The sequence below is a fragment of the Megalopta genalis genome, chromosome 15 (genome assembly GCF_051020955.1).
Source record: "Megalopta genalis isolate 19385.01 chromosome 15, iyMegGena1_principal, whole genome shotgun sequence".
NCBI lineage: Eukaryota > Metazoa > Arthropoda > Insecta > Hymenoptera > Halictidae > Megalopta > Megalopta genalis.
The window spans coordinates 502,795-528,778 of NC_135027.1; the positions used below are offsets into that span (position 1 = coordinate 502,795).

The 25,984-nt window shown below is 43.4% G+C and overlaps 1 protein-coding gene across 1 annotated transcript in view; it reads right to left on the bottom strand.

Annotated features, from left to right (window-relative positions):
* Window positions 1-25,984, bottom strand: part of LOC117229074 (spondin-1) — a 298,471-nt gene that overhangs the window by 17,043 nt on the left and 255,444 nt on the right. Inside the window, exon 5 of the mRNA XM_033485213.2 lies at window positions 178-350. Within this exon, the coding sequence (XP_033341104.1) occupies window positions 178-350 (173 nt within the window). The remainder of the gene's footprint in view (window positions 1-177; window positions 351-25,984) is intronic.

A 25,984-nucleotide genomic window follows, 5' to 3' on the forward strand; every position in this document is an offset into this window, starting at 1 on the left:
GGAGCCGTTGTTGTCCTTTTGCGCGAGTTCGACGGTTTTGCACGGCTCTCCCGTTGTCGCAGGTCTTTAGGTACTTTTTGAGTTATCGCGAGTCCGAGCTGTCGCCTTTGTCTTCCCGACCGTAAGTTTATCGACGCGGGGATTCGACCGGGAGATTCGGAGCGGACAGAAACGTACCTGTATCGCTGAGTGTCCATTTCCTTCCGCTCCTCGGCGATCGCCTCGTTCAGGTCCCGGTTCGGATCGATCCCTCTGGAGGTCGGGCTGTTCCCAAGTAGATTGTCGTTGCTGATGAACTCGACCTCGACGTCGTCCTCGTGATACGTTTCCGTCAGCGTGTACTCGCGCAGCTGCAACCAGACGAACATTTTGTCAGAGAAAGGCGCATGGACTTTACATTAACCCCTTCTCCGCCCTCGTTTCACAAAATTAGGAAAGGTGAACCGGCGACACGGGTGCACAGTTGAATACAAAGCAATTATTTTGGTTTCAACGTCGATCAGATTTGTTGAAAATGCTCTGATGCAGAGAGGATTTTAACGACTATCTTAGAGTATAGTAATTTCTCCCAGAAATGCCAAATTTTTGGTTGCCGCGAATTTCCCTGTGCTAGTTCTACATCTATGTAATTTATTGACGACACGAAATGGTCAGTTTGGGTCTCCGAATTGCACTTCGAATCGTGGCAAAAGATTAGAAATAAAATGGTTAAGTCGCCGTTTTTATTCTAGCATTATTATGTATTCGTAATTATGCTAATATTCGCGAGGCTCGGAGAATCGCGACTTGGTATTCTCAGATCTGCCGGTTTCAATTCCGACCTCCGAACATTTCCGGGAGAAATTACTGCACTTGCGACGACTGTTCCGAAGCGAACTTAACGCAATCGACTCGAGGAACGAATGAGATTTGGCGAACAGTTCTCCAGAAAGCCGCGACGAATTTTTGCGAATCGCGCAACCTCGAACGAACGGGTTCTGTTCCGACAGTTAGGAGAAGCTTCTCATTATGTTTCTGTAACTGTTGCAAACTTGACGTTTAGTACGCAATTTATTATTCATGCAAATTCCCGGCTCCGTAGATTATTTCTGGGAAACCGAGGACCGAAGGGAATTCCGCTTCAGCGACCGAGCGATTTATCATCCGGCAAATTAAACAATGTTCCCGTTCCGCTTCCTCGTTTTGCCGCTCTGTAAAAACGTCACGGTTCAATAATAATAACGAGCGGCGATCCAATTACGGACCGGGCTCCCGGTATCATCGATTCGAGACGGTTCGAGACCGTCTTTTCGAACGAGATTTGTGTTTCTTTTCGGCGTCGACGATAAATCTAGACCGGAGCGACGACGCGGAGCGCCGGGGAAGCGGCTTGGCCGCTTCGAAGCAGCTCGAACTTCCGGCGCGAAGCTGCTGCATCATCGCTTCACGAAATTTGTATCGACGTGGCAGAGTCCAATGGCCCGGCCTCAAGGTGAGCTCAGCGCCGAACTTCGTGCATTCTCGCGCGAAACAAAGCGCACCTAAATTATACGGTAATGCCGACGGATAATACAATCGAGGTGAACCGAGCAATCGGGGAACAGAAGTTGCGCAGGGCACGATAATTCCCGGACGATGTTCACCTTTATTCTACAATCAGTCCGATTGTAGAAGGAAGGAAGTCGGAAATGTTTGGTGCTGGAACAACTTTAAATCGCGACTGAAAGTTTTCCTGTAAAATCGAGACGTTTTTCTGCGAGACGTCGTTCGAGATTTCTTAATTTTTCAAAAATTCGCGAGTATTTTTTTAACTGACGTGATCCTGTCTTAAAGCGGAGTCTTCAAGCTTTAATTCAAGGCTAATAACGTCAAAATATTCCAACGGGAATACAACTTTAATCGACTAGAGTTTTTCCCTAAGAATCGGACCATTTTCTTCCGAATCAGCAGCAGTCATTCGTTGAATTCCTCGAATCAGACCCGCGTGTCTTTTGAAATCAAAATTATCCTATCTTCAAGTAGACTCTTCAAGCTTTAATCCGAGGCCAATAACGTTACTCCTACAATCAAAATACTTGCAACAAAAAAGTTCCCCCGAACATCCCATTGTTCGTACTCCTCGAAGCGAGAGAAACTATCTTACGAACATTAATGCCGATAAAAATCATTTTTGCGAAGCAAAACTGCGATCAAATTGCAAAAGGGGAGCGCCGGAAATGGAGCTGTTCGAGCTAGATATCAAAAAATAGCAAAAAAAGAACGATTGTCCACCGAAAAAGAGAGGACGTAGCATAAAAATTGCTTGTTGAATACATTTGAATAAATTGCTCTTGAATACATTTCCCGCCCTTCTATATCCTTTCTATCCCTTAAAAATGGATCGCTCCCAAAAAGAAAACACGCGGGCTATTCCCCAGTATAATAACCAAGAAAATTATCGATTGCCACTGCGGAATAGCTGCTGCAAAAAATAACGTGCAGAGACGAGATACGCTTGCCCGTTCAAAAACTGACTAAAGCAGAGGAGATCGGCAGGGCGATTCGGGCTCCGGAGTGTCTTCGGCGGTAACTTCGGATATATTCCTTTGTATCGGGCAGCGATCGCAGCCAGCGAAGTCACAAAAGACCCCGGTAGACGTGCAGTGTGAATTTTCCAGCGGTTTTCAGCCGGAATCCCCCGGGCGGCGCGGAGAATGTCTCAGAATTCTCGAGCGTCGCGTCGCGTCGCGGCAGCGGACGAGATAATTAACTTTATCGGGGCGAATTAGCCGTATCGTATTTTACGGGCCGCGAGGATAATTACACGGCGATAAGGTCTCCGCCGTCAGCGTCGGGTGAAGGGATTAAATAGGACGGACGAGAGCCGTCCCTTTATCTCTTCCTCGACGAGTTTTCGAGGGTAACACGACGACGCCGGAGAGCCGACGGTTTCCCCGCGCGGCCGTCGCCGCTTTGAAACTGGGCCGTGCGCTAATTAAGGTCTAATTAATTGTTTCACGTGCGCTGCCGGCTTCCAATTATGGTTTCCAATCGATTATACCGACGGTGGCACGGTCCCGCGCGTTCAACCGGCGAGAGACCCACCGCCGAGCCGCGCCGCGCGACGCCGAAAAACTCGCGCGGAGGAAGGATCGAGCGATCGCGGGACACCGAATATGGTCGGAGAGTAATGGATCGAGAGAACGGAACGAAGACGGATGGGTGGACGCGTGTGCTTCGAGAACCGGCGATGCGACCAGCTCGTTCCGCCGGCTTTTTAAAGTGCCGCGACGAGGCGTGCCTCGATTAGCGGTAATCCTTAATTAGCGTCGTTGACGGGACGACAGCGTCGCGATATTAATTGGGCACGACGCTCGTGGGAGATCGGCCGGCGAACTTAATCCGCATCGGCCTGACCGTGCGGCAAAAATTACTATGCCGTAAGTGCACTTCATAGTTCGCTAAGTTATAGTCTACGGATCGTTTATGGCAAGTGCGGTTCTATGGAGTGCGAAAATTAACAAAAATTCGTTGCGTTAATATATTGATCGTCGCAAGGAATTATTTTGTCGATTCAAGACGCTTGCTCATTCTTCATAATGGAAAATAATTATTAAAAAGAAATTCATTTCAATTGTTAGCATGGGTTTCTGCGGAATTTTTAAGAGATATAAAATCGAGTGTATGGAGCGGCTGTTTATTTCATTCGCTAGCAGATTTGGATACAACGAAAGTGCAATTATACTTGACCCGGACGGTTTATAAAATAATTTATTAAACTGATCAACCATTGATCTCGCTGAATTTTTAATAGATATAATATCGAATGAATCGAGAAGCTGTTTATTTCATTCGCTAGAAGATTTCGATAAAACAAAATTGCTATTAATTCTATTTAAGCTAGACGATGTTTATAAAATAATTTATTATAATTATCAACCTTGGATCTCGCTGAATCTTTAATAGACATAAAATAGAATGAATGAAGAAGCTGTTCGTTTCATTCGCTAGCAGATTTGGATAAAACAAAAGTGCTATTAATTGTACTTGATCCGGACGGTTTATAAAATAATTTATTAAAATTATCTACCTTCGATCTTGCTGAATTTTTAATCAATATAATATCGAATGAATTAGGAAGCTGTTTGCTTCATTCGCTCGCAGATTCGGATAAAACAAAATTGCTATTAATTGAACTTGATCCGGACGGTTTATAAAATAATTTATTAAAATGATCAACCATTGATCTCGCAGAATTTTTAATTCAATTTATTTGATTCGCTAGTTAATTTCAATAAGAACAAAACACAATGAATCCTACTTAACCTTCTCTGATCCCTGCGTCCAGAAAGAGCTCGCAATTTCCAGCGTCTCCGATTACCAAAAATACTTCGGACAAGGTGCGGACGTCTGCGGCGCGCATCGTCCGTGCGGTCGCATAAATTTCGCGGCAGAAAATTCGATTCCACAGAAGGCAGGTCTCGCGAAACCGGATACGTATCCGCGTTTCTTCGTGCACGCCGGAAGTCGGCGACGCGACGGAGACAAAAAGCCTGGTTGGAGGTCGCGCGGCGGGTCGCGCGCGGCTAAGGGTTGGTTTGCGGCCGGTTGTGTTGCCAGAGGGTTGTTGGTTGGTATCACCGACCGAAACACAGCCGGCCGTACGTGACTGAGAAAATTACCCCGGCCGCTGCTCGTGTACGTACGGCCCCCTCCGTTCTCGTGACATCGGAGCCCGACTCGCGCGTCTTTTCTCCGCGAGCCTTCTATATTTCCCGGCGCATTCGTGCCTCCACTCGTTTCCATGCGACGCCCACGCTCTTTTCTCTCGCCGCGATTCTTCGGCGGAGCAGCGAGCCTGCCGGGAAACACGAGCACCGAACCGCGGACTCTTTTGACGGGGCACCCTTTGATTCGAGGCCTTCTTCTCGCGAGCCTCCTCCGCTCTCTGCCGATATTAATTAAGCCGCGCGAATGTCGGCGCGCAGCTTTTGTTTATCAGCCGGCCGTTTGTCCCTTGTTTCGGGGAGATAATTAATTTTTGGACGGCTCATGCCGGTGGACGGACGCCTTTTGGAACGATGGTTAACACTAGATTTACGGAGCACACAAAAACAGCTGGTTTATGTTAGTTTATAAAAGTAACAGTGAGGCTGTTTATTCGGATTTTTATCGAGTGTTATTGTAATATTTGCCGTAAGTAATATACGAATTGAATAAATAACTCATAAATGTATCTTTACGATATGAATAGTCGTAAATTAAGAAATTAGTGACCCGCCATTTTGACGGGTTCCGTAAATCTAGTTTTAAAGGAAAACTTAGCGAGAAACATCTGTATATTTCTGCGTTAGAAAATAGAAATACACAAATATAGCTTCATTTCCGGTTTCTGTATAAATATCCGTAAAAATGTAAAAGCTGCTCCGAGTTTATAATTATTCACAGCTGAGACACTTTGAATATTTAACGCTAGATTTACGGAGCACAAAAAAACAGCTGTTTTATGTTAGTTTATAAAAGTAACAGTAAGACTGTTTATTCGGATTTTTAACAAGTGTTATTGTAATATTTGCCGTAAGTAATATACGAATTGAATAAATAACTCATAAATGTATTTTCACGATATGAATAGTCGTAAATTAACAAATTAGTGACCCGCCATTTTGACGGGTTCCGTGAATCTAGTGTTAAGAGAGTTTGTAAGTGTTATGCGATTTTATGTTTTCGGACTAACTTAATACGCGTGGAAGGTATTGTCATTTCCTTAAATCTGGTTTGATTTTAACAATTTTATCGAGCAAGTAAAATTGTCCTAAGGCACAGGAGGAAATGATGAGTAGACTGCGGATTTTGTGCGTTTATAGAAAAAATGGTCAAATACAAGACGAAATAGCGAACATACAAGAGGTTTTTTTAAGAATGCTGCATTACTTGCGCTTTATCAGCAGCATTCAAAGAAGAATCACGTTTTTATCTGACTTCTCTTTTATACAAGCGATGATTAACATTTTTATTTATAAGCAAACTGATCATTTCAAACTTGTAATTTCAAGTAATACATTATTCCATCCTTTCAAGCTCGAATAAAATTCTGTCCTCTCGATCTCAATATTTCAGCACACAAATAAATACAAATAAATTGTTACAGTCGTACATATTATAATCATTGCAGCCGTGATGAAAATTATACGCGGAGCGGTTAAAAATAGTCAGAAAGCTCTCTGAAAATTATCATCTGCCCGGTGAAGTTTTTATAGAAAAAGAGCAGAACTGGGGAAAATAGATTGTCGAAATACTAATAAACTATAAATATAATAAATAAATTATAATATTTTTTTTGTCTTCTCGTGTAATGTAATACAGATGGCAAATAAAATTTTTAAAAATAGTAGTTAACTACATTGCGTAGTTAAATATATTTTAAATGCTATTTCCATGTGTGACTGTTATCTCAAAAAGAAATGTTTATTCGCCGAGTTCCGTGTTACACGGTAAGATGAAAAATATGTACAGTCTGTTTACTAGCTATTTGAAAAATCTATTTTTCCTCGGCCCTGCGGAGTAGCCCCGAAATTCCATTAGAGTGTATCGCAGACACAGTCTCGAATTTCCACGGGGATTCGTTTGTTTGTCGTTCCCGTTTCGCGGCGGCCGCGCCGGTCCATTATCCACCGTACAGAAAGAAAGAAGAAAGGGATGGCGTAACATAAAGCCCGCCGGTGCAAATGAAGAGCGGTTATTGTAGCCGGCGTTCGAAAACATTCGATCGGGCGGGGCGGGCCGGAAAAATCGAAGGGTAGAAACCGGCGTAGGATAAATCTCGCCTGTATTTACGAGCGGTCTATTTACGCGTTTATTTGCACGGCGAACGTTGGCCAGCGGCGAGCAGGCCGCGCGTTGGCGCGGCGGTGCGCGGGGGGAGTCGGCTGGTTCCGGAGCAAGCGCCGGCTGGGGTGGGACCCAGCCTCGGGGCGTAAACACAAATTTGAAAATTTTCTCCCCTCCGGTTTCGGTGGAAACGACACCTCCTCGTTCATTAGCGCTACGTGTCGCCCGAAACCTAATCTACGCGAGTATATACACGGCCCGCGCGCGGAAACTCGCGCGGCGAACCAATGGATCGTGGCCAGCGCTTTCGGGGAGCTCGAGAACGGAGACCCGGTTGTACACCCCCGCTGTATTTACCCTCGCCAACTCGAACAACTCGCATAAATTTCGGCGATTAGTTTTTGGCCGGATCGACCCTTTGCCATCGACCTACCGCCAGAGGTTGTTGCTTTTTCGACTGCGGCTGGACTCTGCCTGGAAATTGCTCTTGGGAGTGTTGCTTCTGCCTTCAGAATTCTACAGGGTGGCCTATAATTATGTCCACATTCGGACAGGTGTAATTCCTGAGGTCATTTGAAGTAACTTTTTCCTGAGCGAAAATGAAATCCGCAGGTTTGTTTTCAAGTTATTATCGAAAAACAGTGACCCAAGATTACTGTGCGAGCGAGGAACGAGGAGTTCCTGAGGTCATTTGAAGTAACTTTTTCCTTTGCGAAAATGCAATCCGCGGCTCCGTTTACGAGTTATTAACGAAAAACGCCGAACCAATGAGAGGCGAGCTCGGCTGGCGCGAGGCGGCCCAGTCAACGAGCGCACGAAGCTCAGTTCCGCTCATTGGCTTTTCCGTCGCGCGCCTTCCAATCTCGCCTCCCATTGGTCAGCGTTTTTCCTTAATAACTCTTATATAAACGAAGCCGCGGATTCGATTTTCGCTAAGGAGAAAGTTACTTCAAATATCCTCGGGAATCACTCGTTTCCGGGTATTTCCTCTTCCGTCGTTCCCATATCTTTTCGAGATCCCTCGACAATCGAGTTCCTTTTCTCCGATTCGTGCCGTACTTTCCGTCGTAGTTGCCAACTTCGCCGAAGAGGTTCGGACAGCGTTCTTGTTAATTAGCTGGCGCAGTTCATTGAGATACGTCCGCCGGCGAATTGCAGCTTCACCTATCGCTTGTTCCGGTCCATCTCGAGCCTTAGGTAGCAAAGGGTCTACGAGTCATTCCACGGCGACCCTTCCTTTGCCGAAGTAAGGTGAAAGCGGCCTGCGAGTGCACTGGCCGAGGCGCAGCGTGCAGCACTTTAGGCTTTCACGCTCGAATCACCCCGTAAAGTTCTACGATCGCCGTTTTGGATCGGGGATCTCGTCCAACAGTATGCGGATTCGGTGGCAGTGTTTGCGAAACCGACGACGGACACACCGAAGTTCTCTCTTTCTCTCTCTCTCTCTCTCTCTCTCTCTCTCTCTCGGTTTCTCTTCGAGTCTCTGCGACTCGGCCGAGCGAATGCAATTCAATCCTGAACGATATAACCGTGTACAGGGTGTCCGCGGAAGGACGTGGCCAACAGCTCCTTCAATTTCAAGCAGATTCGTTTCCCAGGCGTCTCGCGTTCCTCTAATTAATTTCCGAGCTCCTTGCAGGAGATCGCGCGCTGGTCAAATATTGTCGAATTAATTAAGAAAGTGCGCGCACGGTTTTCCTGTTTGCCTTGTTTCGGAGACACCCAGTCCATGGAAGCGTACGGACGCATGTGCACACAGCCTCTCGCCAGGACGATTCTCGAGGCAGCGTCGTCCTGTTTGCACGGACGTGATTTTGCGGGTGAAATGTCCGTTTGTTTTACATCGTGTCCCGGACGGCCGGTTCTTCCGCCGGAAATTCGTAATAGACCCACCCACGCAGCCCTCGATATATCGCTGTTACGCGCGCGAGCCGGATACGCGGGCTCCGCGCGTTATACGCCGGTCGAAGCTTCGCCGAGCGGTGTTCGAATTCAGGACATGCGGCCGTAACAATGGCGGCCGCGTAAACCCGGAGAACCCTATCCTAAGATGCAAAATCGCCGAGAAATTTTACTGTAATTCGTTTCCATCGGGGTACGTCGCGGATATACCGAGCCATTCGTCCGTCGATTCTCGAATTCGGGGCGATCCCGCCCTCCTTCTCCCCTTCACTCCCCGGACACTCCACTCGAAGAATACCTCGTTCTTTTCGGTTTTACGACGCATCTTCCGTTTCCCCGCATTGAAATTCAAACCGCGTTTTATTAGAATCATCCACCGGCGAAACTTTCTCTTTGAGGCGCCCCGGGAATGTATAAACAAGCCTGAGAAAAAGAGAATGAAAGAGAGAGAGAGAGAGAGTGAGGGAGAGGGAGTCCTCTCGCATTTCGCTGGCTCTGCCTTTTGATACGGGAGCCGCGGTCGCGGCAAGAACACGATGACTTCTCCGCTTTAATTCCTCCGCGCGCGGAATCGCTTTCATTCTTTGTCGGACAAGGCTGGTCCAGCTTGGCTCTGCGCTTCCGCGGAAAAAAGATGTCTCCGGTTTCCGCTTTTACGCATCCATTTGGCACGGTCTTTTATTTCCGCTCGAAATTATCGACGGCTTCCCATTCGATTCTACGGGCCGTAAGTAACTCGCAGAGAAAATGTTTTCCCCGGATGCCTGTGATCTGGGTCGGCAAACAAATTCATGCGGACGGGGAATAATTGCTGGAGCAAGAGGAAACACATTTTGACTTCCATCGTCGCCCTTTAGTCTCGCGATTCCGGCGAATTCTTTTGCTAATTTGTAGCTGCATATGTAGATCAGTAGGGAATATTCGTTTTCTCGACGCGTTCTACGATAGTCGTCTGCTTCAGTTCTTCCTGCAGCCGGACGCGAAGATACACACTTTCATAGTCTTCGTTAATGACAACTGTCTAAAAATATTTTATATTTATCGGTAAGACGTTCTTCTCGCTCCAAAATTATCTTGGTTGGATAAGATGTTTCTCTTGCTCCGAGAATTATTTTGGCGGTCAAAGTAGACGTTCTGCCTGCTCCAAATATCTGCTCGAAGCAGATATTTCTCTTGCTCCAAAATTTTTTCAAATAGCTAAGAAAGATATTGTTACTGCTACAAAATTTATTTTGGCTGTCAAAGTAGATATTCTGCCTCCTCCAAAAATTATTTTGGTGGCTGAGATATCCCTCCTGCAGCGAAAATTATTTTGGTGGCCAAGGCAGATATTCCTCTTGCACTGGAAATAATTTTAGTGGCCAAAACGGATATTTCTCTTGCTCCAAAAATTTGTTTAAATAGCCAAGACAGATATTTACTACTCCAAAAATGATTTTGGTTGTCAAAGTAGACATTCTGCCCGCTCCAAAAATTATTTTGGCGACTGAGACATTCCTCCTGCAGCGAAAATTATTTTGATGACCAAAGCAGACATTCCTCTTGCTCCGAAAATTATTTTAGCGGCCAAAGCAGATATTTCTTTCGTAACTAAAAATTATTTCAGCCCACAGAGTCAATCAGAAATCTATGGGATCGTCAAAATCGATCGGACCATGCGTACCTCGCAGAAATCGTTGTCGTGAACCAATCAGTGACTCGATCGTAATCTATATACTATGAATAAATTATTCCAGCAACTAAAACAGCCATTGCTCTTTCTCCAAAAATGATTTCAGTTCGATCAGCGGCCATCCGGTCGATCGGAATCGATCGAGCCGCGCGAGCCACACGGAAATCGTTGTCAGGAACTGACCAGGACCCGATCACAGTGGAAATTAAGTCTCGGCCGCCACTCGCACGAGTTGTTTCCAGTTTCCCCGATGGGATCGAGAGGACCTGTTCACTCGGTCCGACGAACTTTCAGCTTGTCCGCCCTCGAGCCGCGCAAATGGGGCATTACGGAATTAACCGCGGCAACTTCTATCGCTCTCCGGTCTCTATCCCGCGAGTATATCCGCGCGCCGTTTCGCAGAAATATACGACTTTGATAAACAACGATTTCGCCCGATTTACGAACCCGGACCCCACCGGTTGCAATCTACCGTAGATCACTCGTTCGTTTTAGTTCTTTAAAGTCGGCCCCGCGTATCGCGTCCGGCGCGTTTCGTTCGGGTTCCTGGTCCGCGGGCGCCCCATACGGTGCCCGTGTTTCGTAGCTTTGTTTTCGGTCCGATAGTCCATGTACAGGGTGTCCATTCTAACAGTTATATTTTATTCGATGAAAAGCTCTGGTCATCTTGACTGTTTTTTAAATAGCACTGCGTATTTTTGACTTCATAGCGTTACAGCTGATCGAAAAACGAATTCAACGACTCGCCACACAATGGCCTTTGAACAAATTTCAGCTCAGAAATTCGCAGTAATAATATTTTATTCAAAGGAATATTATATTATTATATTATTGTATTATTATAGTATTATAGTATTATAATACTATAATGCTATAATACTATAATACTATAATATTATAATATAGTATTATAGTATTATAGTATTATAGCATTATAGTATTATAGTATTATAGTATTATAGTATTATAGTATTATAGTATTATAATATTATAGTATTATAGTATTATAGTATTATAGCATTATAGCATTATAGCATTATAGTATTATAGTATTATAGTATTATAGTATTATAGTATTATAATATTATAGTATTATAGCATTATAGCATTATAATATTATAATATTATAGTATTATAGTATCATAGTATTATAGTATTATAGTATTATAATATTATAGTATTATAGTATTATAGTATTATAGTATTATAGTATTATAGTATTATAGTATTATAATATTATAGTATTATAGTATTATAGTATTATAATATTATAGTATTATAGTATTATAGCATTATAGTATTATAGTATTATATTTAATATAATAACTTGTTATATTATTAATATTATTTTATCAAAAGCTATCATATCGAAAGTTATTATGTAAATATTGTTGTAAAGTCGTTGAATTCGTTTTTAGCTCAGCTATGACGCTATAAAGGCAAAGACAAAAACTACTATTTAAAAAAGTCAAGGTATCCCAAGCTTTTTATCGACTAAAATATATATTTTTTAAAATTGTTATTATTGCTCTCTGTTCTCCTCGAAAAAGTACTCGTTAACTTTAATTCCGAACATTTCTCTGCCAGATTAGCGTAAACGCCTCGAAAGTTGGTGCGACTGTTCCTGCGAACACCCTGTATACTATCCCGGCCTGTCGTTTTTTTCGCTACAGCTCGGTTCTACGCTCTAGTTTTATCGAGCCTCCGTTTTAGTCGCCTCTTACTACACAAACGCCAGCTTAGCTGCAATGCGCGACCACTTTCATCCGATTCCGCTCGGGTTTGCTGGGATCGATTCAATTTATTTACGACGCCGATCCCGGCCATGTTGCATCGTTTCAGAGAATCATTCGGAGGACCGTGCGCGGCACGAGGCACTAGATAGAACAATATTAAATCTCTTACACACGGATAAAGGTTTCTACGTTTATCGGTTTCGTAACGTTCTGCGGTAATTTGATTCGTGGCTTTTGGCCGACGATAATTTTGTTACGATGCTCGATAAACACGAAGACCTATTCAACGCTGAACCTAATTATATTTTTTAAAAACCATTTAACGTTTTCACCGTCGTGCCGTAAACATAAAAAATATCACCAAATCGAAGCATTTTATTCGATTGAATTGAGACTGAAAAGTGAAGTTTCGCTGATTCTAATAAAATCAGGAAGAAGCATATAATCTATTAATTAGCATAACACTTATTTTACAGACCTGAGTAAATCATTCGTTCAAAGGGTTTGTTTCGGCCGAATCGCGGACCGCGGGTCAACGCACGCTCGACTTTCGATGTACGCCGTCTCGCCGTTTTTGTCGAATAAACGGCGAGGCGGCAAGACAATAATACGATCGACGTGCGTTGGCCCGACCGTCAAACGCTCGCCTCGGCCTAATGTATACATGCAGCGTTTTTGCCTTAGGAGGCAATGACCGGCTTTCGACACCTGACGATGCGTCACCTTGAGCATCGGCCAGGTGTCTATATATACTGCCGCAAATGTGATAACGGCGAGATTCTCCAAGTATCGTTATCGCTTACAGACAAGTTTAATTTAGCGCCCCTTGCGCCTATACGAAGCCGTGCTTCAATTGTTATACTTCTGTCGTAGCCGTGCTACACTGCATACGCCGTACGGAGCCGTGCTCCAAAAGCTTGTAAATCAAAGGACTGTGGAGTCCAAATCAAATAAATCGCGTGTCGTCTCCTCCCGAATTCCGGCGCTTTAATTTTGTGCCGTGCGCAACAGGGTTAATAGAAAACGGCTGAATAAATGTTTAATTCAAGCATTCGTTATAATGCAAATTTTTAATAAATTGTCTAAAATTGTCGAGAGCTCGAAATAAATCGTCTTACAAAAGAGCACGCGTTAATTGGTTCCAATACTCGATAGAATCACTGTTAAAAAGAATAGTATAAAGGCCGTATGGTAGTAAAGTAGTCATTGTCGGCCATTCCGGTTATCACAGAGGGAGAATCGGCGGCAGCAACGAAGGATTGCCGGTGTCCGAGCACGAGGAACACGTGCACCGCGTCGCATCGAGTGCACCCGTCGAATCTATGCAGACGCGGATCGCGTTCCCCAGTTGGAAAACTAACGCGTGGGTGGCCGTGGCAACCGGCCCGGCATAGAAATTGGCAACGGCTAGTGACCGACGACCCTGTCCAAAAACCGAACGTGGAAATTTATGCGAGTTATTCGAGTTCCTCGCAAACTAAATTTTCCAGCAGCTGTCCCGCCGCCGGCGAGGGCCGCGTCCCCATCGCTGCGTTCGTGATTGGACTCCCCGATCGCGGTGACAACCGTTCTAACCGAATCAAGAACCTTTTTTTTTTCGACGTCGCCGGAAACCCGACAACCCGGGGAAAAATGTTTTCGGCTCCTGTCGGCGGCGGCGGCGGCCACAATCTCGATCCAGAGCCTGCTTCGCCCGTATCGTCCTCCGTCGCTGCTGCATTCTTTTTTTTTACACACGCCCCACGATCGTCGAATCGAAAAAACATTTTTCATGACGAACCTAGAATAGCCGGGTCTCCGGTTGAATGATTTTTATACGATATTTTAAACGATAGAAATCGTTTCGAGCTCTTTCGAAAGTGCTTGGCTGTTGTCGGACTGCGGTCGGCGAGTGCATCGTTGCAACAAATTGCTTTACGAACGGCATCTTGGTCCGATAAAAAACGATGGTTAACGCTAGATTTACGGAGCACAAAAAACAACTGTTTTATAGTAGTTTATAAAAGTAACGGTGAGGCTGTTTATTCGGATTTTTATCGAGTGTTATTGTAATATTTGCCGTAAGTAACATATGAATTGAATAAATAACTCATAAATGTATTTTCACGATATGAATAGGCGTAAATTAACAAATTAGTGACCCGCCATTTTGACGGGTTCCGCGAATCTAGTGTTAAGAGAGTTTGTAAGTGTTATGCGATTTTACGTTTTCGGACTAACTTAATACGCGTGGAAGGTATTGTCATTTCCTTAAATCTGGTTTGATTTTAACAATTTTATCGAGCAAGTAAAATTGTCCTAAGGCACAGGAGAAAATGATGAGTAGACTGTGGATTTTGTGCGTTTATAAAAAAAATGGTCAAATATAAGACAAAGTAGCGAACGTAAAAGAGGTTTTTTTAAGAATGCTGCATTACTTGCGCTTTATCAGCAGCATTCAAAGAAGAATCATGTTTTTATCTGACCTCTCTTTTATACAAGCGATGATTAACATTTTTATTTATAAGCAAACTGATCATTTCAAACTGGTAATTTCAAGCAATACAATATTCCATCCTTGCATCTTTGTCTGATAAAAAAATTAATTGTTGCATACAGAAATTGTTGCATCCGGCAGGACGCGAACTACTGCGAGATCGTTACAAAATTTCTTTGAGAACGCGATCGACGCGTTCAACGTTCGTCCAGCGAATCGATCGCGAGAAGTGGCGGGCCTTCCCTAAATAAATCCGTAGAAAACTCCGAGGCCGCGAAGGATAATCTGGGTTAGCGTATTACGACATCCTCGTGGGCCGAGCACTAGATCGTTTAGCCGATAAAATAATTCCCGGGTCCCTTTTGTGCGTTCATTCTATCCGAGAGCGTTGCACATCATCCGATATCTGTTTCCCATTATTCCGTGGTCTATCGCGGATCAGAAAAGTAAATTGAAAACCAATACCTGAGCTGTTTCTTCGCGATGAAATTCATTCCCCGGGCGCAGCGGGGAGCCGGAATTATGCAAACGAGCGGAAGCTAAGAGTTGATTCTGCTAATGCGGCGAGTGGAGCCGCGGAAAAATGTTTCCGCGTCTCGACGCCGGGTTCTCGTTCTCGCTCTCGTCGCCGCTTATCTTCGCTAACGCGAATGTTTGTTTCGATTTACGATCAGTTTACATTGCACGAGAATTGTTATTAATATTATCGCAAACGTTACTTCTCGCGCGATCACAATTTTCTTGCGATTACTTTACTACTTTCTTTTAATTGTGCTTTTATCACTTTACTTTACTACTCTCTTCTTGATTAGTTTTCTAAATACGGTTTTTTAAGTTTTTTTTACCGGTTGATACGTGATTAAGACAATAATCCATTGCTACAGGGATTTCGAGTCTTAAAAGATTGTTCACACTTTCTTCTCTGATTGGTCAACGCTTAGGCTAGCGGAACTAGCCGATTAGCCCTTTCGAGCATAATTAATTTTATATTCATCGAATAAGATATGTTAAATATCTTTATTGAAGCTCATTTGATTATTTATTCGTTGAAATATTGTGAACATGTAAAAGTCGGTAGTTCTTCAGATACAGCAAAAATTACATTTTATTGTATATTATATTATATTATATTATATTATATTATATTATATTATATTATATTATATTATATTATATTATATTATATTATATTATATTATATTATATTATATTATATTATATTATATTATATTATATTATATTATATTATATTATATTATATTATATTATATTATATTATATTATATTATATTATATTATATTATATTATATTATATTATATTATATTATATTATATTATATTATATTATATTATATTATATTATATTATATTATATTATATTATATTATATTATATTATATTATATTATATTATATTATATTATATTATATTATATTATATTATATTATATTTTATTATAATATATTATATTATATTATATTGTATATTATAAATTACATGGTATTGACACTGAATTCGCGAAATTTTCTGCGAAGATTATGGAAAAAGTTTAAAAGAACATCGACGAACGAAACTTGGAAAGAAAATCGCAATTTAAGTCTTCAAAAATTCTCATTTGATCGATTAAAGTTTTATTTAGCAGCAAAAACTGAAGGCTGCTGACACAGGGCACAGTAATTGGCTCCGTATACCCTAAATGATGCAAAATTGGGCCATATCCGTCCTGTAAATACGGAAAATGAAATTAACAGAGCACGCGAATCTCTGTCGAGTGGATTTTGAAGCGGCGTCGTCGTCGTATCGTTTCAATTGGCCGCGTCGCTAGTTGATTATCGCGAGAAGTATCGCGGTGCTTCCCGACAACGGCGAGTGTCATTATCGTCGCGAGAGACGCGGAGGGGTGGTCGCGGGGCCGTGTCGCGCGTGACGAGCGGTCCGCGCGACAGCCTGGAAATTAATTTACATGAAACGCTAATTTCGGGACAATGGTCGCGGCCGGAATATGCGGAGGAACCAGCGGCCGTTTACGAGCCGTCGCGTCCGACCGGGGGATTTTTCACCGCGGGAAATGCGGAAAAGCTTCGGAACGGAAGGAACGGCGCGTCCTTTTTATTAGCTTTCCCGACGGCCCGTGTCTAGAGGAACCTAATAAAATTGAGAATGTTCGCGGCGGCACGGTTCTTAACCGTCGCGGACGCTCCGGGACGGCTTTATGGTCGCTTAGCTTTTATTCAGACACTCGTTCCGTAATGTTTCGGATACATTTTTCAACGACGCCCCCTCCCGTTGTTCGAGATAACCGAGCGTTTGTTAGCGGCCGATTATGCGGTCGCGAGTGCTACGATGAATTTTAATGGCCGAGCTTTACTTGCCGCAATTGAGCCGCGTCGAATCTACCGGCTATTTAATGATAAATAAACAGCCCTTTGTTTCGCTAACTTTTCGGGATCGTTCGCGATCTCGTGATTATTTTCGCAGGATAATTGTCACGTTGGTCACACCGATCAGTCTTGATAATATCGTAATTTTTTAGCATATGTCTGACATATTCGAGTCATTAAAATCGCCAGCCGACAAAATCTTATCGTACCCGTAGTTTTTAATTTGTTCTCATCGTTCGGAGATCTCGTCGAATTTGACGATCGTCTTCACACGATTCTGAACGGAGTAAAAGTAAAAGGTTCCACGCGTTTATAAAATGAAATCAATACAGTAATGTCTCCCTTATTGACGCTCGTATTGTCCACAAAAGTGGACAATTTGGGAAGAGAGGATACGATTATTCGAGCCTTTCGGTTTGTTTTTATAGTTATAAATTGTCAAGAATTACGAAAACGAGCCGCAAGGCTCGGATAATCGTATCTCCTCTTCCCAAATTGTCCATTTTCGTGGACAATCTAAGCGTCAATTAGAGAGACATTACTGTACAGTGAAACAAGCCACCTAAATACTCCCTAATTGACGTTCAGATTGTCCACAAAAATGGACAATTAGGGAAGAGGAGATACGATTATCCGAGCCTCTCGGTTTGTTTCTATAGTCACGAATTGCCAACAATTATAAAAAACGAGCCGCAAGGCTCGGACAATCGTATCTCCTCTTCCCAAATTGTCCATTTTCGTGGACAATCTAAGCGTCAATTAGAGAGACATTACTTTACAGTGAAACAAGCCACCTAAATACTCCCTAATTGACGTTCAGATTGTCCACAAAAATGGACAATTACGGAAGAGGAGATACGATTATCCGAGCCTTTCGGTTTGTTTCTATAGTCACGAATTGCCAACAATTATAAAAAACGAGCCGCAAGGCTCGGATAATCGTATCTCCTCTTCCCAAATTGTCCATTTTCGTGGACAATCTAAGCGTCAATTAGAGAGACATTACTGTACAGTGAAACAAGCCACCTAAATACCCCCTAATTGACGTTCAGATTGTCCACGAAAATGGACAATTTGGGAAGAGGAGATACGATTATCCGAGCCTTTCGGTTTGTTTCTATAGTCACGAATTGCCAACAATTATAAAAAACGAGCCGCAAGGCTCGGACAATCGTATCTCCTCTTCCCAAATTGTCCATTTTCATGGACAATCTAAGCGTCAATTAGAGAGACATTACTGTACAGTGAAACAAGCCACCTAAATACTCCCTAATTGACGTTCAGATTGTCCACGAAAATGGACAATTTGGGAAGAGGAGATACGATTATCCGAGCCTTTCGGTTTGTTTCTATAGTCACGAATTGCCAACAATTATAAAAAACGAGCCGCAAGGCTCGGACAATCGTATCTCCTCTTCCCAAATTGTCCATTTTCATGGACAATCTAAGCGTCAATTAGAGAGACATTACTGTACAGTGAAACAAGCCACCTAAATACTCCCTAATTGACGTTCAGATTGTCCACGAAAATGGACAATTTGGGAACAGGAGATACGATTATCCGAGCCTCTCGGTTTGTTTCTATAGTCACGAATTGCCAACAATTATAAAAAACGAGCCGCAAGGCTCGGATAAACGTATCTCCTCTTTCCAAATTGTCCATTTTCGTGGACAATCTAAGCGTCAATTAGAGAGACATTACTGTACAGTGAAACAAGCCACCTAAATACTCCCCAATTGACGTTCAGATTGTCCACAAAAATGGACAATTTGGGAAGAGGAGATACGATTATCCGAGCGTTTCGGTTTGTTTCTATAATCACGAATTGCCAACAATTATAAAAAACGAGCCGCAAGGCTCGGATAATCGTATCTCCTCTTCCCAAATTGTCCATTTTCGTGGACAGTCTGAACGTCGATAAGGGAGACATTACTGTACAATCCTTTCGTTTCGAACTTCGAGCGAACACGAGGCAAGCAGAGTTGCCATCCAAAAACTGGATTTTCCAATGGCAGGATCGAAAAACGTGTGCGCCGAGGTTATAATTGCTCGGGGGAAACGAGACGCGGCAGGGCCAATCGAAAGAGGGACGCGGCGAACAGAGGGCCGAATCGCGCGGTCGCTAAAAAGGTAAAGGTTCAATCTGGAGCCGGGGCCAATCAGCCGCCCCGCGATTTACTACAAACAAACAGCGCTCTCCGGCTTGCTGTGTGGCCAACGCATTAACTACAAATGTCACGGACGGGAACAAAAAGCAGGTGATCCGGCGAGTTTGCATGCATTAATAATAATAAATCGCGGGGACGCGATGCGTCGCGGCGCGTACGCGCGCGCGCGTGCGCCCGCATCCGCGGGACGGAGAGGTCGCGCGAGCGCGTTAATAATACGCGCTCTGTTGTCGCGCCGCTAATTCCGCGTTGTCATTCTAATCGATCCGGCCCGTTCAATTATTCGTACGGCATCGGTGTAATTGCGCGACGTGGCCTCGATCGCGCGGAACGATCCCGGTTTCATTATCCCGCGAACCGACCGATCGTGCTCTATGGCCGAGCGAATCGACTTCGCTAAATTCCTGCTCGAATAAATATCTACATCTCGCGAAAACACGGACTCCTCTCTATTGGAACAGCGATGGGAATCGGCCTCCATTGTGCAGATAATTTTGCCGTCGAAACGTTCCTGGTTTCTTGATAAACAAGTCGCGGATGCCGCTGAAATAGAAATGTGGATATTTTATGGTCATTCAGACGTTTTGGATAATTCTTGATAATTTCATGAGGTTTTTTTCGATTTCGAAAGTGCAGTAAATGCTCCCTAATTGACGCCCAGATGATGACGCTCCCTACATTGAAGTGGACAATTTGGTTCGTACTAAGTTTTAAATCGTTTTCAGAATCCATTTCCATTGCAATGTATTCGAACGAGATGAATTTTACTAGGATATTTATAATGCGGAAAAGTGAAGATGTCATCCAGTACGATCAATTTTAACTAGTTTCGCAGTTTCGATGATTGAGTCGCTTTGATTTCGTTGTTGATTTTGGAAGCAGATTTCCGATACTTGATCATTAATTTTATCTTGTCATTCTAAGTACAGTAATGTCTCTCTAATTGACGCTCGGATTGTCCACGAAAATGGACAATTTGGGGAAAGGAGATACGATTATTCGAGCCTTGCGGTTCGAATATTTTTATAGTTACGAATTGTCGAGAACTATAGAAACAAGCTGCAAGCCTCGATTAATCGTATCCCATGTTCCCAAATTGTCCATTTTTGTGGACAATCTGAGCGTCAGTTAGGGAGACATTACTGTAACAGCAAAATTAAAAAAAGTACAATAATGTCTGTCTAACTGACGCTCATATTGTGCACAAAAATGGACAACTCGGGAAAGGGCGATACTATTGTTCGAACTTCGTGGCTCGTTTTTTCACTCGCCAATTGTTAACAATTATAAAATCGAAGCGCAAGGTTATTTTGCGGCTCCTCCTGTTCCCAAATTGTCCATTTTTTTAATACACTCTGAGTATCTAGTCTCTCTTTTATTTCTTCTTTGGTATTATTGAATCTTATTAATTTAGTATTATAAAAGTATTGTTACGGCGACTTGTCCAAATCAAGTCGCTGTAATGTGAAACTGCCCTGTTGTGAACAACTCCTTAAAGAATAATAGAAGATAGAGGTTGCCACGGAAGAGTGTTACCAACGGACAATCGAAGAGTCGAGATCGGACCGTCGAACGAGCAACATTTCAAATTGAAAGATCAAAGATATAATTGTATCGAGTTGTGTTATAGTTAATATTCTTTATTGTAAATAAAATGCCGCGACGCGAGAGAAATGGAGTAATTCGCAACAGTATTATTCATCCTAGTTCCTCTATCATCCAAAAAAGAATTCGAGTAATTCGGTCCAATTTAAAAAAAAGTTATTTCACTGTCAGAAAAAGCTGTCGACGCACCTTCCGCGGCGAGTGTATACTCCTACGTTCCAGTTCCGGCGAGGCCAGTTACAGAATTTAGAGCCTGGCCGATGATGTTAACCCAACAGTCTGTTACCGAGATAGCGGCCGCGGAGGCTGATTAGGTCGAACGAGGCAGCAGCTCCGAATCGTTTAAGATGAACCGGGCCAGTCGGAGGAGGCGATCGAGCCACGCGGCGGAGAAAATTGGCTGCAGAAGTCTGCAGTTCATCAAGAGGAATGGATGTTCTTGCGTCGTGAGTGAAAATCCGGTGCAGCTGGCCGTCCGATTAGCCCGGTCATCAACCGGAACTGGCTCGGTCCGCCGAAGTTCTGGCTGGTTAACGAGTAACACGTGCGCTCGCAGGAACCGTTCGGCCGCTGGTTGTCGCGTGCGGCCACGTTTTACAAGGAACTGCATATACGGACTGCACTGCCGTCTGGGGATAGCTTTCCCCTCTCCCCTCTGAAGAGGAATGGCGGTCGCAGGACACTCGGTGGACCTCAGCGACCGCAGATTTACGAGGGCCCAGGCTCGGACCGCGCGCCGCGCGCCGCTCGCCCCGCGCCGCTGCGACGAGAATTTCGAATGTTTTGCGGCGCTACGGCCGGAAAATAATGTGACCCACTATTTCACCGGCTTAATTACTTTTTGCGCGTAATTGATTAGAATGTGGGCCCCCCGGCGCGGACCCCCTGCATGCCTTTGTCTCGGTTGCCGTCGGCGCGGCGCGGCGCGCCGCCGCTCGAAAGAAACCGGGATGTATGTGGCGTTCGTGAAATAGGACAGATCTTCGTTTCCGTAATTTGTGGCATCCGAAATTAATCGAGAAGCGTTCCCGTGGAATAACGGAAGTGCTAGAATTGTAAAATGTTGTTTTTCTTTTCTCGAAACATTCTATGCGCCTATCGAAATGCAGTAGTTTAACGTCATTCAGGTGCAATATTTTTTCATAAATAGTCATGAACGATGCTAAAATGAATGACATTGCTTGATAATCTCCGCGTGGCTCTTTACAACAATCTCATTTATTTCTTTCTTTACCACGTGTCTCACGAATTAACTATACCAGAGTCAACATGTGACTTATATTTTGGATTATATATTGACATTCGTCGAAAATTTAATTTCTTTATACAGGGTGTCCCAAAAATGTCTCGCAATCCGAAAGTGGCGGGTTCCTCAGGTTATTCGAAGCAACTTCTTCCTTTACAAAAATTTTCTCCGATGCACCGTTAACGAGTTATTAACGAAAAACAGTGACCAATGAGAGGCGAGCTCAGCTGGCGCGATGCGACCGAGCCAATGAGCGGAACTGGGCTTCGTGCGCTGGTTGGCTGGGCCGCCTCGCGTCAGCCGTACTCGATTCTTATTGGTCACAGTTTTTTGTTAATAATTCGTTAACGGTGCCTCGGAGAACATTTTTGTAAAGGAAGAAGTTGCTTCAAATGATTTGAGGAACCCGTCCTTTCCAGATTGCGAGACATTTTTGGGACATCCTGTATACATTTGCAGGAATCTCTCTACGAAGAGAGATGCCGGTTTTGCAAATATTGTACGTTTTTCGAAAAGCGAATGTTATCCAAAAATTCACCGATTTTCTCCCGTTAGACGCGAGCGAAGTTCGTGACCCGAGGGCAGCGTGTTAAATTAATGTCACCGAACGAGGACAAATGATTTCGAATGCGGGAGAACCGGCTCCGATTATTTTCTGTCCGTTCGTCGAATAGGGCGGCGGAAAATCAATTTTTGCTCGAGCAAGAGCAGAGGCCACGGACGAATTGTTTGCCGGCTTCTTCTGCGGGGAACAAAGTGGAGGATCGAGTAACGTTATGTCAGCCGTGCTTGTCCATAGTATTTGTCCAAAACCAATATCTCGGTGGCTGCGTCGCTCGCGCGGGATCCTCCTTTCCAGTGCATCCATGTGCATCTGCACCGAACGTGTCCTGCAAAACGTGGAAACGTGACACCGCAAAGCCAGATCTGCTCACCGGTTTCACGTTTTGTCAGCCGATTTTGCTGAACCGTTTCATCGATCATATTCAGCGCCGATCCGCGAGTCTACCGGCTCGAACAGCGAACGATCGGGCCGACGAGATTAAAGACTGTCCTTAAATTATCAATTAAAATTCGTCTCAGCTTCCTCTGAACTTAGACAAATGCTTAATTATTCATTCTTCCAGGTCTGGTACGAGATTTATTAGCGTTAGTTAATTATTCCGAAATTCACGGCTGCAGCCTGTATTATGTTTTCAACCGATCATTCGCAAATCACGCTATTAAAATTTGCGCCATTTCATTTGAAATTCTGGATTTTATATGTATGATGTTATATGCATTAAAAGACCTTTAAAAAGCTTCGGAGATCAATTTAGGGCAATGAATTGACGTTGATTCGCGCTATTTGCTTATATAAAGAAAATGTACAGTTCCATTGAAAAGAACTAATATCGCCTTGAAATCTCGGAAGCAGATGCACTCAGCAAAAATTTGTGATCATTATAGGATGTCTGCCTTGAAACAGGGTGAGCTTCATTTGGGACATTTTTTGAAACGAGCTATAGTTTAGGAGATAATCGAGCGCGGCGCGTCAAATGGAACATGCTGTATATTATATCCAAGTAATCTAAAGGGTATTTTGCCGGTTTAATTAATAAATAGTAATGCCAGAAAATACTATACGATCACTATTAGAAACTATTTAATTGGTACCGCGACACGTTGAAAAGTGCAACGGTCACGCACGTGAGCGCGTAAAATCGAAATCGCGCGAAGAACCGCCGGGCGAATGGCATTTTTCACGGTCGGCTGGAACGAATTCCTCGCGCTCGAGGTCGCTTTTGTGCGTCCCGTTTCGCGGGCGGGGTTAACGCAATTAATTCTTGAGGGTTTATTAAAAATAATTGCAAAAAGCAATTGCTCGGGGGAGGCCGCGGGCCGGTGCTTTTTACTCACGGTCCGCGGCCGCGGCTCGTTTTCGGTGGCAGTCGAGCTCTGACGAGCTTGCAAATTAACTGTTTCGATTATACGACGCTTCGAGCACGTCGGGGATCGAACGAAAGACGCGGCGCGACCGAATGGAAATGAATGCCCGGCTATCCATCGGGTTTATCCATATTAATCCGTGGGACGGGTTGACGGTCGGCTGTGTACCGCATCGATATCGAACAACCGGGCCGTAATTAATACGTTTCTTTACCCGTTAATTAATTAATTATTTCGTTAATCAATTAATTAATTAATTAAATTGTCCAGTAGCGCGTCGATCCAGCCCCGCCCAGAAACGCCATAATTACTGGGGAAATCGACGTATAAAAAGCGAGACGGGTCCGATCGACGCCGCGTGTCGTCACAAAAGCGAGGAAGAATTTACACAGGCGGCGGGATAGCCGTATAAAGAACATGAAATATTTTATTCACCGCGTTTGAACCGGCCCCGCACGCGGGCTCCTCTTTGAATCCGCTCTTGTACGTGGACCGCGAAAAAGTTCCGGTTGAATTGGACGGCCAACGGGCCGTCTCTATCGGCGCAAATATTGTGGAAAATTAGTGTATCGATTGGTTAACGAGTGCTCCAAACGGAGAGCAGTCGTAATTAGACCGGGAATTAAAAATCTTCCATAGAGGAAGTCGTTACGACGGGCCGATAACGCGCCGCAGAAAAATAATCCATTTTATAATATGGATGTGGAAATACGTGGAAACATTGATATATGTAAAAGGCTGGTCTAATGATCACGAGTTTCTCTTCCATCGTTATATCCTACGTTAAACGAAACAAATACCATAAAAAAAATTCCATAAGAGCGAAATAATTCTTCTTTAACGGCGGGGCAAACGATTTCAACCAATTACTAAGTAAACATTATTTCCAATTACTATTATTATTTTATTTTTTAATAGCGTATATATATATATATATATATATATATATATATATATATATATTCTATAATTAATTATTCTATATTATTATCCCAATTTCTTTCACTCTATTTAATTATTACTTTTACCACGTATTGCCGTATTATTAATAATTTTAAAATAAATTGTTATTAAGACAGAGATTTTTCCATCGTCGACCAAATAAATATTATTATTATTATTAGATTATATTGTTATTACTATTAATTATTATTATCATTACTATATTATTACTATGTTATTATTATTATTATTATTATTACTATGTTATTACTATTATAATAAAATAAAAATAAAAATTTTCCAACATAGTAATCCAATATTATTCAATTGTTCTTAGGTCTTTATAATCTTACATTTCGGCTACTAATTTCTGCCCTAAATCCATAAAAAATCCGCAATCTAATTATAATCAGTCAAACTCAATATCATTATTAATATTATTAATATTAACATTATTTCGCGATCATTATTATTCAACATCGTTATTCAGATTCAAATTCAACGAATATCTGATACATTTGCACGCAAAAAGATTGGTCTAACAATCGCGCCCCCGCTCCCCGTGCATCTCCGATCATCGTCCCCCTCTATTCCACAGCTCTCGGACGGCGACCAATCGGAGGTCGCAGAAAAGCGTTGACCGCTCGCAATAATCGCGAGGCCGGTCCCAAAAGGCAGCGTCAGCGACCGAGAACACGGGATCCGATCTATAAAACGAACAGTTTTATTTATATTCCTAACGATGGCTTTTCACAGTGGTTCTCGCGTGAATTTCGCTTCGAGCTCGGGGCCGTGTCGCGAGCAGCCGCGCGCGTCCTCTTCCCCTCCGGACAGAAAGAAATAAAAAAATATGTATACACGTACAGAGGGAGAGAGAGAGAGAGCGAGAGAGAGAGAGAGAGGAAGAGAGAATGCGAGAGGGAGAGAGCGAACAGGTACACACAGAGAGAGGCTGGTTTTTCGCCGGTCGTAACGAGAGCCGGCGATCGATACGATGGTTTTTCACCGGCTGGATACACACACAAATACACACACACACACACACACACACAGAAAGAGAGAGAGAGAGAGAGAGAGAAAGAGAGAGAAAGAGAGAGAAAGAGAGAGAGAGAGAGAGAGAGAGAGAGCGGCGGTAC